The 14,011-nt window shown below is 47.2% G+C and overlaps 1 protein-coding gene across 3 annotated transcripts; it reads left to right on the top strand.

Moving 5' to 3' along the window:
- Nucleotides 1–2,133: 2,133 nt before the first annotated feature.
- LOC144147128 (uncharacterized) lies at nucleotides 2,134–12,409 on the top strand. 3 transcript variants are annotated; one of them, XM_077679202.1, is made up of 4 exons: nucleotides 2,134–2,625; nucleotides 7,197–7,285; nucleotides 7,384–7,479; nucleotides 11,704–12,409. In XM_077679202.1, exons 3-4 carry the CDS (start codon nucleotides 7,398–7,400, stop codon nucleotides 12,072–12,074), a joined length of 453 nt encoding a protein of 150 aa, XP_077535328.1. In that variant the 5' UTR covers nucleotides 2,134–2,625; nucleotides 7,197–7,285; nucleotides 7,384–7,397; the 3' UTR covers nucleotides 12,075–12,409. The 3 variants fall into 3 exon arrangements, 2 of the variants coding, with proteins under 2 accessions (XP_077535328.1, XP_077535327.1); XM_077679201.1 differs by lacking the exon at nucleotides 7,197–7,285 and having other exon boundaries at nucleotides 2,305–2,625; XR_013317830.1 differs by lacking the exons at nucleotides 7,197–7,285; nucleotides 11,704–12,409 and adding an exon at nucleotides 10,068–10,375 and having other exon boundaries at nucleotides 2,315–2,625.
- The last annotated feature ends 1,602 nt before the right edge of the window (nucleotides 12,410–14,011 follow it).

Raw genomic sequence — 14,011 nt, 5'->3', positions numbered from 1 at the left:
CCCTCGGGGCTGTATGTAGACACCTCAAATCGTTCCCTGTATGTAAACACCGTGACGTCACGAAGCGCACGTGCGCGACGGGTGGCGCCTGCTGGCGGCCGCGAAATGCGGCTTCGGTTGGCAGAACGCGCCTGCGCCGCCGGCCCGGCCGCGCGGTGCCCGAAAAGAACGATGTGCCGATGGTTCGGGCCGTCGCTGGCCGCCTACATTACAGGTGGTGGTCTAGCTATCCTAGCTGCGGACGTCGCACCTCCATGTAGCTTTCTGCACCAACAACCTCCGCAACACTTTCGTATATGACGAGTGACGCTTTCGGATAATCAGTGCGTGACAGCATTAACGAGTCATTCTGAAGATTGGTGCGTTTGCGACGCGTTCCAAGAATGTTTTGTTATGATGCTTTATGTTAGGACACATACCAAGGAAAGCTCATTCATTGTTGTTTTCGAGGTCCGCTTAAGCTGAGCGCGGTGCCTCAGGCAGCGTATACGCTCCCTGTTCTTGGTATCTCTGCGTCGCCCGGATACAGTGGCTTACGAACGATTTCATGTCGAGGGGGGAAAGGAAAGGTAAAGCATGAAAAGATTAAAAAGAAGGCAAAGCATGAAAAGATTAAAAAGTAAAATTAGCAGCAACAAAACAAAAATATAAAGAGCAAAAACCAAAAATTATTCAAATAAAATTATCGCGATGATGTCGTGCTCTACGTAGGTGACCGATTGCTTTGTTACATTTTTCCCCAGTAAAATCGCGAAACGGCTCATCGCCATTGTGAGAGTAACATAGCAGCCACATATTGTTAGTGCGTCTAGCTTGCGACAGTGGCACTGAAATAATTATCCGTACTCGTTATTTCATGATAGTTAAAGTTAGTGTCCTTGTACACCCGCTGAATTCGCCGGCGTCGGGAGGCCGCAACAAAAGAATACATTCACTGAGTCCGTTCGCTTAGGGCCAACAGATATCGAGTTTTTTCGAGACGCGTGAGCGGCCCATCTCACGCCGAAGGCATGATGCTACATGCATGTGAGCACGGCAAGCATGTCAGTTTTGCCGCGTCCTCAAGGCATAATACTATTGATCAAGGTAAAACTTTATTGCATTTACAAGCAATGAATTTCGTTCGTCTTGAACAGATCTCCCCATACAACCAAACCTGTCGTGGTCGATTTGGCGGCAGGCGGCTATCGCGGATACTTCTTCGAAACATTTATTTCGCGTAGCTATTGCAGGTCAGGCATTCATTGTATTTTTAATACAGTACTCTATCTCATCAAAACATGACAATATTTCCCAGCAAGAAAGTTTCCATCTGACCCCAACCCCCGGTACTATTTCTGCTGGTACTACATGATAGCAGATGGTTAATAAACAGCATCATTTCATGGCAGTAATGAGCGCGGACTGCTAATGTAGACGATATGACTGCGCTTTGAAGAACAGCAGAAGTTCGAGAATGAGAAACGTTGCTATGAGTAAGAGCGGACGATGTCGCTGCTTGGGCTGCCAGCCTCTTCGGCGCATTGCGCGCATCCACAATACCTGCCGAATTTACCTGTTTGGGGACGCGGCAAAGCCTGATGCCGCTGATTTTGCTCGCACGATTTGCTTAGCCGAGAGCACAGCAACCCACCGGCATCAGAAAACCGAACACATAAACACAAACTCCACTTTTGCGCGCGTCTAATGCAGCCTCACTGCATACGCGCGGCGCGCGGGTCCGAGTGTTTTGCCAACCACCCTCCCGGCCACACCCAGCACGTGCGCTCGCCGTGACGTCACGGCCGCTGCGTGACGTACCCCGGGAGAGGTCCATTGCTGCGCCTACTTCGGCGTTGTCCCTAGGCGGCCAAAAACAAGTCAAGTGACGTCACGTTTTGATCACGTGACCCAAGGATTTCTTTCCTCCTTTTAGCCGCTTCGGAACCGGGCGATTCGATGAGCGACTTGGTGCGCGGCGAAAAGTAGTTCGTCGCTAGTCGCGTCGCGCCCCAAGTCGCTCGCAAAATCGCTCCATGTGGTTGGGGCTTTTCAATTTCGAGGTGTCGCCCCACCGGAACGGGTGAAGAAACCTGTAGAAGATGGTTTCTGAAGTCGCACACACAGAAAAACACCGCGGCGTTCTTTGCCTGCGGCAGGCTTACTCACCGATCTGCACTAGGGATATATCTCTTTTTTAGCGGCAAAGGTCTTTCAGAAAGGACAGTTCCGTTCGCAATCTACCCATCGCCGTAATGTTACAAGCAGCTTACTGTTGTTGTTGCCTCCTGGCGGTGCAATTGGAAAAGAGGATACAGGAATCCGCTTCGCAGTCAAGCGGCGCAGGTGGATGCCGCACCGTAGTGTGGGTTAGATCATTACAAAGAAAGTCGTCAAAACGAGTACGACGAAGGCACGTGCTGCTCTTATTAGGCGCATTTGCCAGTGATTAGTTTGGTGACAGGCGTAATACAGTTTAATAATGGAACTCTATAGCGCGCAGAATGGGAATATTGCGCTTTCTAACGTCGAAGTTACTTTGAGCCCTGTAGGCACATCTTTTTTTGTACACGGCACGGTTGGCGTCGTGCATGGAGGAAGAAAAAGGCCACAAGTCGCCGTGAAGGAGTTCCCATGGCAAACGAGGTAAGACTGACGTTTTCTGGGTACGAAGGCAAATGTATTTTTATTGGCATGTTGAAAATCGATTGCCACCTAAATAAAAAGAAGTCCTTACATCCTCAAAGCGGGCTTCGGTTGAAGCAGGCCCAGTAGCATAGGCCTGATACACCGGCTGGCGCAGGGACTTCCGTTGCCACGGGCTCGCTGGCGTAGTGTGCGGCAGTGCGTACTTCTATGCGCGCTTACGTCGATGCGCCTCGTAGGCATCGTGAATTAAAAACTCCATTTATGACCAAGCTTGATAGCCTTAGGTACAATATTAAAGAAAAAGTTTTCGTGGAGCATCTCCCCTCAAAAACATCCTTAGCAATGAACAAGAAAAGCTAAAGGCTGAGACAGGGGCATACTTTCACCTCCAAACTTCATCAGTCCAAACTTGAGTCACACAGAAAACAAGCGCTATTTAAAAACACAGGACGAGTGCAAAACTTTCAATACAACGTTTATTGCAGAACCAGCGCTTATAAACACGTCTGGCTAGCATGAAGAGAGGAGGAAGGAAAGGCAAACATCAAAACGATGGGCAAAACAAGAAAAATCACTGACGTACCGCCCACGACAAGAAATCCAATTCAAGTTTCGATAAGGCTACAGACGGCCTGCCGACGCATTGATACCCAGACCTTGCTATCTCTGCCGCTTCCACAATTTCTCTTGTCAGGCCTGAGTGGTGAAAATACAAGACAGTTGTTTGGTCATACAGAGGATGACACGTGTTTCCCGAGACACATTTTTTACAATGGGCAGCCAGCTGGCCGTCGGTGGCAACGCTCCTGACCTTGTTCTTGTGCTCTTGTAGGCAAATGTTTAAGCATCTGCCGGTCTGGCCGATATAGTGTCTGCCACACGACAGAGGAATTTTGTAGACAACGCTATGTCGGCATTTCACAAAGGTGTCTCTCTGCTTGATAGCGCAAATGAGTTTCCGCGCACGCATGGGACAGCTCAACCTGCACAAAGCCAGAAGCTTGTTAGGCACCATGAACACGACCTTGAACCCTGAACGCTGCCCAACTTTCTTGACGTTATGCGAGATTTTATGTATGTATGGGATAACAGCTATCTTTTCTTTAGCTCTTCTTTTTTTTTTCCTGCCTCGGGTTTTCTGCCTTCTGCTCATCGCTCAAACGAGACTTTTGCGATGCAAGCTTTCCGCGACGGAAACAATAACCTGCCTGGGAAAACCCGCAGCTTCCAAACGTGCCACCTGCATGTCAAGGCTTTCATCCACGGCGTGTTGGCATGACTTGCGGAGAGCGCTAGACAAGAAAGACAGTACAATACTCCTCTTAACCAGCTTAGAGTGTGCCAAGCTGTACGGCAGGGGCGGCTTGTTGGGACTAGGCTTGTACACCCAACACACGTGATCATCTTCAAAACGCAGCCACATATCTAAAAACCTGATGCTGTCATGCTCGGGGAATTCAAACGTAAAAGTGAGCGGCGTAAAACAGGCATTAAAATCGGCTAAGATACGCTACACAACAGGGGGAGACAATGATAAAGCAGCATTAATGCTGTTCATGGCTGAAGGGTCAATAAAACATGGTGTCCAAAACAATTAAAAAGTCATCGACGTATCTGAAAATTTTCAACAAAGAGGGCATTGTCACAACGGGCTAAAAACAAATCACTTAAAACTGGTGCGATGCACAACCCAATACAAAACCCTGCTTTTGCAGGTAAATGTTACTGTCAAATGAAACGAAAGTTGAAATAAGCTCCAAGAATCCACTCGTGCTCACACCACAAGCGTTCAGAAATTCGACCGCACCGAAATCATCAGTGGCCGCCTCGACACTGGATAGCAAACCTTCATGTGGCAAAGAATAAAACAAATCTTTTATGTCGGCATAAAAGGCAGTTATACTTGCATGGTCATTTGTCTTGAAAAAATCAATTACGGCGGCGAAATGTTTTGTAAGAAACGGGTCGGCAACGTCCAGCAACTTAAGCTTGTCCTGCAAGAAGTCCGCGACACACTTTTGCCATGTCCCTGCCTCGGAAACAATTACGCGAAACCGGTATTCCACCTTATGAGTTTTTGCCCCAAAAAACATTTCTAGAGAGACATTGTCGCTGCTCTCTATTTGCTTGACAGGTTTCATAAGGTTGAGAGAGAGAGAGAGAGAGATAAGGTTGAGCTGCTCACACAACTGCTTAGCGCGACACTTGACCTTTTTCAATGACACCTTTTGGTCGGACTTAAAGACTGCTAGCACAGCTTGTCCCGTCCACGCCTCGTTCTGTTATTTTAAATAGCGTTTGTTTTCTGTGTGATAATGAACCAACACGCCCAAACCATTTCTCTTCTGACAAACTTGAGTGCCATGTTAGAAGTGGCAAACAGCACAGGCAGGCCCAATTGGCCGGCGTGACACCGCAAGGGTACTGTGCTGGCATGCTAGCAAACTGCCGGGTCAGCGTGCGGAATGGGCTCACACGTGCAGTCGGGTCATGGTACACAGTTGGGCAGCGTACGGTACCAGCTATGGTAAAGCTCTACTGTTACTTTGTGTGATATACCAAGACACTGGGTGTTTCTTCACTTGGGAACGACAGTATGCATGCGGCAGACGAGCAGCCATTTAGGGTTGAAAGATGCCCTTTGAGTCCACCGCAATGCTTCACATGGTAGGGCTACAGAAGCAGGTTGAAGAAAATCGGGGATTAACTCACTGCATACCCATCAATCAATACAGAGGGGTAGAACATCCTTATCTGGAACTCGTATACGTGACAATAATAGGGGAGGTTTTATGCACGTGATCTCACCTCCACTGCTCTCTGTGCCTGTGGTTATTTGCTATAGCAACGGAGGTGCATCGTCTGCTTCCAGGCTGCGGTGGCTCCAAATTCAAACAGGAGTGCCCGCTGGGGTCGTGGGTTAAAGTTGCACGTCGAAACACACTGTCATGATGAAAAAATGAAAAAAAAAAAAGTGAACATGGAGCGCGAGGCATTCGGCGCATTTAGCTCAGCCTAGTGATGAACAGCTGATCTGACGATTTGTGTCAAATTTCAATATGTGCTGACTGTGGCTAAGCTAATTGGCGCTATATATAGCATAGGCTTTCATCTCGATGGTCACTTGATACCACCGATATACCTTGGCTGTGCACCCTGTCTTGTAGCGTGTGCTTCAGAAACTGGTGGCACAATGCAAGCACAATATGGAAATCATAGAGCAAAAACCCAAATGGAAAAGGCAAAAGGTATACGCCTAACTGCAGGGTTGAAGGCCTTTTGCACACTTCTCACCATGTGTGCATCCTCTTTTTTTCACTAGGCCGGGACAGATGCTTGTGGGAAACGAAAGAATTTTGTTGTTGTTGGCAAGATACGTCTCATCACGCGGTTGTTTTTCGGCACTTTCATCTCTCCAAGGAGCGTGCGGCACCAAAGATGCTGCCCGTGCAAATGCGTTCATACGCCGCACATCGCGCGTTTGCCTCGTTAATTTGAAGTTGCGAGTAGTGCCGCAATAAAAAAAAATCAAAGCATCTGAACAAAAAAGTGAGGTCGTAAGCATTTCTTTTTGGTTCGGTCACTCAATTGTCTGAGGTGGGTTGTACATGCTATATCAATTACAAAATGCTTCAATGACAAGAAAGGCTGGGTATAGCACGGGATTTATGAACCATTCATTTATTCAAAAACATTTGCACAAGCCCTTGATGTGGAGTATGATAGTGCGATTTGGTGATGAGCTGTCATGCAATTGATGATTACCTAATTTCATTTCTTACACATAAGGGTACGCATGCAGGGTACCCAGGACTCAAACAAGGTGTAGTGTGTATCATTTGATGCACTGGCATAGCCAGGAATATTTTCTGAAAGGCGTTCTACGCCGCCAGTAAAAATTTAAAAATATAGCCGCGTATCTGCTCCTCTCGTTGCAAATGTCGACGAAAGACGATAGTCGACTGGTGCCCCTGGCAAGTAAATGCCTCCCTTCTCTTTCCTGCTCACCTCTCATGCTGTTCCTTTTCCGTCTTGTTCCTCCCAAGATAACACGCTAGAGGTTTGCTCAATTCAATTTACATTTGCCGCTTTCCACAGCTCCAAGTCAGCTCCAAACATGGTGTCCTAATGTTTTATCTAACATAGTGCAGGTTTTAGTATGTAAGCTTTACATACCATATAAAATCTTAGATCCTTTGACTCTTGAGCAAAAAATGCAGCAGAAACTTTGCAATGCTTTGAAAGTCTGCAGGAGCGCAAACTTTGAAATTGCTAAGGTTCGATCAGTTTTCAAAGTTCAAATGTGACGCATCACTTAGGAAGTAGCATGGGTGTGTACATTCCTCATAAGCAGGAACAAACAACTTACAAGCAATTTTCAATCTGGCAACATTTGACAGTCATTGGCCAGTCTGAAACGCCGACTGGAATTTGCTGCTGCCGCTGTCATTACGAGATTTTACCTAAAATAAGTTGAGATTACGAACAAGGATTTCTTATGGGATACCAAGTGTATAAATTGTGCGTTTGACTTGGTCAGTGACTGCAACTTTGTTATGAATTCACAGCCTGACCAGACGGACTTTTGCCGAACCCTGGACTGCATAAAACAAGCTGGCGCAAAATTTATTTATCATCGGCTTTCTGAGAGGCTGAGGTGTGCAAGTGAGTCCTGTCCATTTGCTTGGACAGGATCAACAAGAGAGTGATTGAAAATTTTTGTCCAAAAAAGTGTTTGTTCGAAATTCCTTGCAGAAGACTGAATCGGGATGTCTTGGTATGACCTGGGAGCAGGAGTAGCAACAGCAGCCAAGCAACTGGAAAAGTGCGCATTGTCCAGGAGCACACAAGGTATGATGATCTTTCGTGGCACGAAAGAACTAGTTCATTTTGTGCTCGTGTCGCAAGGCTGAACGGTTAATCACCAATCATACTTAAAGGGGTTGGAAGTGGCTGCACAGTGTACCGTCTAAACTGGGCTATGGTCAACGATCTGTATAGGTCAGCCACGTTACTCCATGACTGTTATGGTATGCCTCCCAACTTGCGAAGGACTGGTGAAGGTGGATTGTGTGATATCCTTTGGACCTGCATTGTGATTGCTTCCACAATGCCCAGACTTTGCTTTGTTCAACCTGCTGGTGCTCCAACTCTGGTGCGAATCATGTCCTCACAGCGTGGGAAAGGACTCTTGTCAGTACCTTCACTCCGCATTCCCGAGAATCATATTACTGGTCCAGTCTGTAGAAAACGGAGCTGCTGGCACCGTTTTGAAACTCATCCTGAAGCATTGGAAATGTATGAATACACAGTTTCTGGCCACAATTTCAACAGCATTAATAAGTTCGATATCTCCTGTGGACTCGGCATTTAGGTAATAGTCTTGGTGTAACCCCAGCTTACCCTAAACACATTCCATATGTGTAAGGCCGAGTGCATGACTGCAAAATTATGGTAAAGAGGCTCATTCAACACAGGTTGGGCTAGTTGCTGATTACGAAACGTCTGCATGAGTGCAAGAGAACACGAACACAACAAGGAGCATAGACAGGATGGCAGCCAGACATCAGTTTGATGGTTCTATTGGGGACAAACTGCTATATGTACTTGTGCAGAAAACCTGAATGAATAATGTTACAGCTTTTGCACAGAAAGGAATTCGAATGGTGTTTTAGATACATTTATTTTTCGTGGATTAGGGATGTGGAATTTAAGGCTAAACTGGCTTGTACTAGAATCCACTTTGAGCTCAGCCTTAGGAAGAAACTGAAGAGTGTTCTGTGTGAAGTGCGTTGAACTGCCATTTACCTTTTTTTTCATAGGTTGGTCATGAACTTCCTCAGAATTCAAAAGGCAGCTTGTCATCGCGAAAGCAAGTCTTAATGTGTGTCAAAAAATTGTATTGAGTCATTGCATTTTCTACTAGTCTGCCAAAAGGGTATTTGGCTGCCAACTCCAGCTTTTGCCAACACTCGCATTGCTTCGTATGCAGTATTTCCTGTTTTTTTTTTTCAGTCTGAATTTATAAAAACCCTATAAAATTGCCATGCAGCAAAAAGAATGTTTTTTATTGTTCTAGTTACAGTCAAACCTGACAACTGTGTAGATGTCTCCCAAGAGTGCCAGAATTCTGAAGGGCTTTGTGCATGGATGCGAGATGCTGCTTAGATTGATCATTGTGCAAGTGGATGCCAATATTTAAGGGGCTGTCACTCAGAAATATTTTGCCAGCATTTTGTTCTTTTTTAAACGGACCAAAGGATCGTTTGAGTTGCTGCCAGGAGATTGCTTTTTTGTTGTTCAAGGTTTCGAAGCCGTTAAGCTCATTCTTTATATCTGGCCAAATATAAAGGTAAGTGTAGGGATTACCAAGTTTCAGACTCGTGCAGCAAGGTGTGTGAGGGATGTGTGGTGTGAGAAAATAACAGTGGTGGTTTGGACAGTAGTAGGTGTCTCTGGGTTGAAAGATAACCATAAAGACACAGGTATATGCTAGCAAGGCACAGGAGAATATAGCCCTCACTAGTGCCACTAGATAAGATACAGAGTACAGTCACTGAGGTGTACAAGTGAGCAATGGCAGCCATTTTGGTGTTTTTCAGTGTTGCCAGATTGCCATTTCTGTGGCCTCACTGATAACGTTGACGAGGTCATTTGTAAACACCACTGCCCAAGACGCAGCAGCTCAGCATATTCGGACATACTTCTGCAGCTGTAATGCTGCGAAGCGTGTTATCTTTGATTCGCATTTGGAACGACGCCAGAGGCGTGCAGCCACAGAACAGGGAGGACAGGCTGAGACTACCACAGTTGACCGACAGAAAACACATAAACAACAAAATGGTGGTACCCATGAACCCTCGCAGTGTAAACAAATGTCACGTGATGTGAACTGACCAACGATCATGGCGGCATGGAACAGAGAAGAGAGTGTTGATACTCTGTAACCTTATCTAGTGTCACTAAGCCCTCACCAGAGGTTGAAGAGTTCTCTGCTGGGCTGCAACATTTAGCACAGTTGAGCCTTGATGTAATTTGGTCTTAGTGTTAATTGATTTATGTAGTTTGGTGTTCACAGTGTTGATCATCGTGACTATCGGTTTCATTCTTCCGCGTTTTCCTCTTTGTATCAGTCGCACAGAAAATTTGTGAGTCCACTTGCAGAGGTCATTTCAAAAATAAGTACAGTAATACCTCGTTAACTCGAACTCGCATATCTCGAAAAATCGGCTAAGTCGAAATTTTTTGCGGCCCCGAACCATTTCGTATACGTCCCATGTATTTGTTGCCTTTTATTTCGAAGTATTTTTGGGCCAAACTGCGGATATCTCAAAATCTTGACTGAGAGTGGAACGAAAATTTTGCCGCCGCGGACCGTTTCACAAGATTCGGGCGATGCTGGCGCGCCTAAATCCCTTGATTTTTTTTTTCTCGTTTAGCCGGGCCTACCACAAAACCGATGTTTTTCCCGAACGTGAAGTCGGAGCATAGAGGCAGATCAACTTCGTCAAGCAACCCTGTGGCACGTCATGTAACGGTAGAGACACGCGCAGAGGTGCAGTGTACTAGAACATACAGCTGTGTCGTGCGGAGAAAAACCCAGTGGAGAGCACCGGCGGGGAAGATCGGCTCATGCGATGCGTCAAGCAGCTAGAGGACTCTTTACTAGGGCCGAGTGCGGCTGCAAAGCAGACCAGCATTACGCAGTTCTTTTCTGCTAAATAAAATTGCAGAGCCACGAAACCCAGCCGGTGAACGTCTCTTGTATGTTTTTTTTTCTCTTTCAAACCTTTATGAAAAGCAAGATAGAAAGCTGATGTTGAAGAACTGGTAAGTAGCAGCACCCTTTTTTCAAAGAACTCGATATTTCATGGCAATTCGCGCAACTTTGCTTGTTTCGAAAATCGGCTTATCTTGAAATATTTCCCGGTTTTTACTACTTCCAGTTAACGAGGTATTACTGTATGTTGTTTTTGAGCTTGCAAATGCATTGGGATGGTTTGCACAAGGATCACCAGGTGTCTGAAAAAATGCTTGTGATTTGTTGCCATGAATAGCTCTCTTTAGGTGAGGGCAGCCAGTTCGTAAAATAGTGAAACTTGAATTGGCCAAAACACAACACACAAAACATGGCCAACTATTCAAAGGATGGAAAACAGTCGGGTCAATATAGGCTTGAAATGACACCACAATTTTCAGATAAGCTTCTATGAATTGAGCAACTAACTTCGTTGAAAAGACAGTGGAGAATTCTTCGCTCTACAAACACTGATCCACGGCCTTTTGGGACGCAAGACAAATACAGCGCACTTGAATCATCACAGCTGAATTCTAGCTTACTAAATGCGACACTTATAGATGGGTTGTCAACTTTAGCTCCGATGCATGCATTCGAGACGTACTTGGTGAAAAACATTTATTTAGCTATTTACAAAAGAGAGATAGGGACGGCCTGAAGGACCGACCCTTTACAATGTCTAGGAGGAGTCCCTAGCCACAAGAGCACGTTGGCTCTCTATGGTTGAGCAGCCGAGCAAGGCAGCCTCTCAGCTTTCTCAAGAGGGGGGGGGGGGGGAAGGGGGGGGGGGGGGGGGAAGGAAGGAAGGAAAAGGAGTGTAAGCTGGGTTAGAGTGGCATGCCCCCACCATGTGAAACACGCCCGAAAACGTGCACGCACAGTGGGGGCACTCATCAGAGAAAGCCGGATTGAAGAATTGCAGTATTGCCGGGCACAATAGTGTGTTAGTGTAGAGGCGGAGAAGCCAGCGCTCCTCCGCCTTGGAAAGACCTTTCGCGGGGGGTGGAAAGCGTCTATGCAGGGTTAGGTAGTGGGATGTTATTTCCCTAAAGGTAATAGCCGGATTAAAGGAAAGGTCCTCCGTGAGCAGGGTATTATCGCGGTGCCCGGTAGTAGAGGCGCGGGCGGGGGGGCATCAGCCTCTTCATTTTCGCGGACACCTGTGTGTGCGGGGGTCCATTTGGCCATACGGGTCTCGGGGGTTGTTTCGGTAGTCGTAGCTTTTAAGGATGCGAGCAGCCCGGCAGGCGATGTGACCCTTTTCCAAATTTTGACAGGCTCCCCGGGAGTTGGTGATGAAGACTCGGGAGCGGGGATCTGCTGCGGCGAGAGCTATGGCGACCTCCTCCGCGTGCGTGATGTCAGGGGCAGGGAATGTGAGTCCCTGTACCTGTTTGTGTTCGTGAAGGACTGTGGCCGTATACCATCCCCCATGGTGCGGGCCAGCAGCATCCGTGTAGAAGACCCCAGGGTGAGAGCCGTATCAACTCTCAACGGCCTTAACCCGCGCTTCGCGTCGACCTTCGTGGGTGTCTTTGTCCATGTTCTTGGGCAGAGGATGCACTTTAAGCGCCGGGCGCCAGTCCTCTGGGATGCCAGTGCAATCCTCTGCCTGTGCGACGTAGGAGATGTGAAGGCGGGTGAGTAGTCGCCTGCCTTCTTTCGTTCTGCTCAACCGATGGTATTGGTTGTTCAAGTGGGCCTCTTGAAGTTCCTCGAATGTATTCGTCATGCCCAAGTCGACGAGGCGTTGGTTCGAGGTGGAGATGTTGGCTGGTCACATATGCATTCGCTAGACGTAAAGCATCCTTGCATTTGAGACCCCCCCACTTGTTGGACACCCTGCGAACCATACGGCCCACTTGGTCCCCTACTTTGCATAGTTTGTGAAGAGTAGTGTCAATGCGTTTTTTCCTGTGGATGAATAGTCCCAACACTCTGATTTCATCCCTTTCCGGAATGGGGCCGCTAGAGAGGGCAAGGTCAATTTGGATGATGCATATCGGGTAAGGCCGAACTTGCACAAATTCAGATTTATTTTGGCACCACTCGAGACCACAGTGGCGAGCGTAGGAGTCTACGATCGATGCCACCTGTTGCAGGTTGGTCTCTATCTGCCCCAATGATCCGTGTGTTTCCCACAGCGTGATGTCGTCGGCGTATAGAGCGTATCTAACGCCTGGAACGGCATCAAGTAGGGGGTGTAGACGAGCCATGGTGAGGTTAAATAGTAGGGGAGAGAGAACGGCTCCCTGCGGGGTACCTCTTGTGCCGAGTTGGTATGTCTCAGATAGAATGACTGTAGAATGGCAACGATACTGTCAACAAGGTGCAGGGTACCCGCAAAAAGAAATGCTCTAAAATGATGCTCTATAATCTGCAATCCAGCTATATGACCCCACTCCGTGATGCTTTAAAATGTATTCAGTTAAAAAAATTTTTGGAGAGTTTAACATGCAAAAGCAGCAACTGGGCTGTGAGGCACTCGTGAAATAGAGGGCAATGGATAATAAAAACAGGCTCCCCTGACCTGTTCAGACTTCAACTTTGGTCCACTAAGTATTCGGTGCACAATATTGATACGACACCCAGTGAATTAAGTGAATCTCGATTAGCTACACTAGTTTTATGCCGCAAGGCATACTATATAAAAAAAAAAGCTACACCATAGCTGGTGACTTCACTAGCCATTTTTTAGTGTTTAGCTTGCTTCTACTTACATAATTTGGAAACAAAAGATTTGGCTGACAAACGGAATTTCCCTTAAAGGGACCCTGCAACACTCTTTGAGCAGTACAAGTAAACCTGCGCGACGTTTAGATTACACTGCCAGGAGTACCTGAGCCAAATATTACACGTGCACGTGAAGCGGTGAGCGCGCAAATCGATGTGAAAGACGCAGAAAAACAAACCGCTCTCTCTTCAGTTGTCCTCATTATGCATGGCCTAAGGGACGTCACATAGGCCATGGCTGCCCGATCGGCTGTCACTGGTCAACTTCGCGGCTAGATTCTCCCATTTCCGTCGTTGTCATCGCTGTGTACGAACCTTTTCTATGCCTGAACCTGTAGGCACAGTTTTGCCATTTATTTTGTGTTTTGAGTGCGCGCGGAATTTGAGTGATGAGCTCAATACTTCCCTTTCAACGGGACCACTCGACTACAAACGTTTATTGCTTCAAAAACGCCCTACCAGCCCGAGCGCGCACTTGCGAGCAGGCACCCATGCCTGCTTTTTTGTGGCACCAGACCGGAAATAGGCCCCTCCGCGTTGCGGAGAAAAGGAGAAAACTCCCCGGCATGTGACATATCGAAGGCCGCCGAAGAGAACGCCGCGAGCCGCCCCCCTCTCCGGGAGAGAGCGCGCAGCTTTCGTCGCCTTGTCCGCGCTCGAGTTGAGAGGGAACGATTATGCGCGATTTCTCATCGTGCGTAGTTTCGTTAATTGTGAACGGATTTTCATAATTCTTGCGGGAGGAGATTTCTGGGACAATAGACTTTATCCCAAAATACATTACTAGTAGGCGACGGCAAGTGTTGCAGGGTCCCTTTAAGGGAAATTTGAGCACATAGTGCAAACTGCAAA

The sequence above is a fragment of the Haemaphysalis longicornis genome, unplaced genomic scaffold, assembly GCF_048455015.1.
Source record: "Haemaphysalis longicornis isolate Haplotype H1 unplaced genomic scaffold, Haemaphysalis longicornis Haplotype H1 scaffold_7, whole genome shotgun sequence".
Taxonomy (NCBI): Eukaryota; Metazoa; Arthropoda; class Arachnida; order Ixodida; family Ixodidae; genus Haemaphysalis; species Haemaphysalis longicornis.
This window is presented reverse-complemented; position numbering and strand designations above follow the sequence as displayed.

What these genes read in the sequence shown, in the direction of transcription:
- LOC144147128 (XM_077679202.1), top strand. Translation starts at nt 7,398, where the DNA reads ATGTCTTGGTATGACCTGGGAGCAGGAGTAGCAACAGCAGCCAAGCAA. An exon ending in ATTGTCCAGGAGCACACAAG is followed by an intron (nt 7,480 to 11,703) that starts GTATGATGATCT and finishes AAATTTTGACAG; the next exon opens with GCTCCCCGGGAGTTGGTGAT.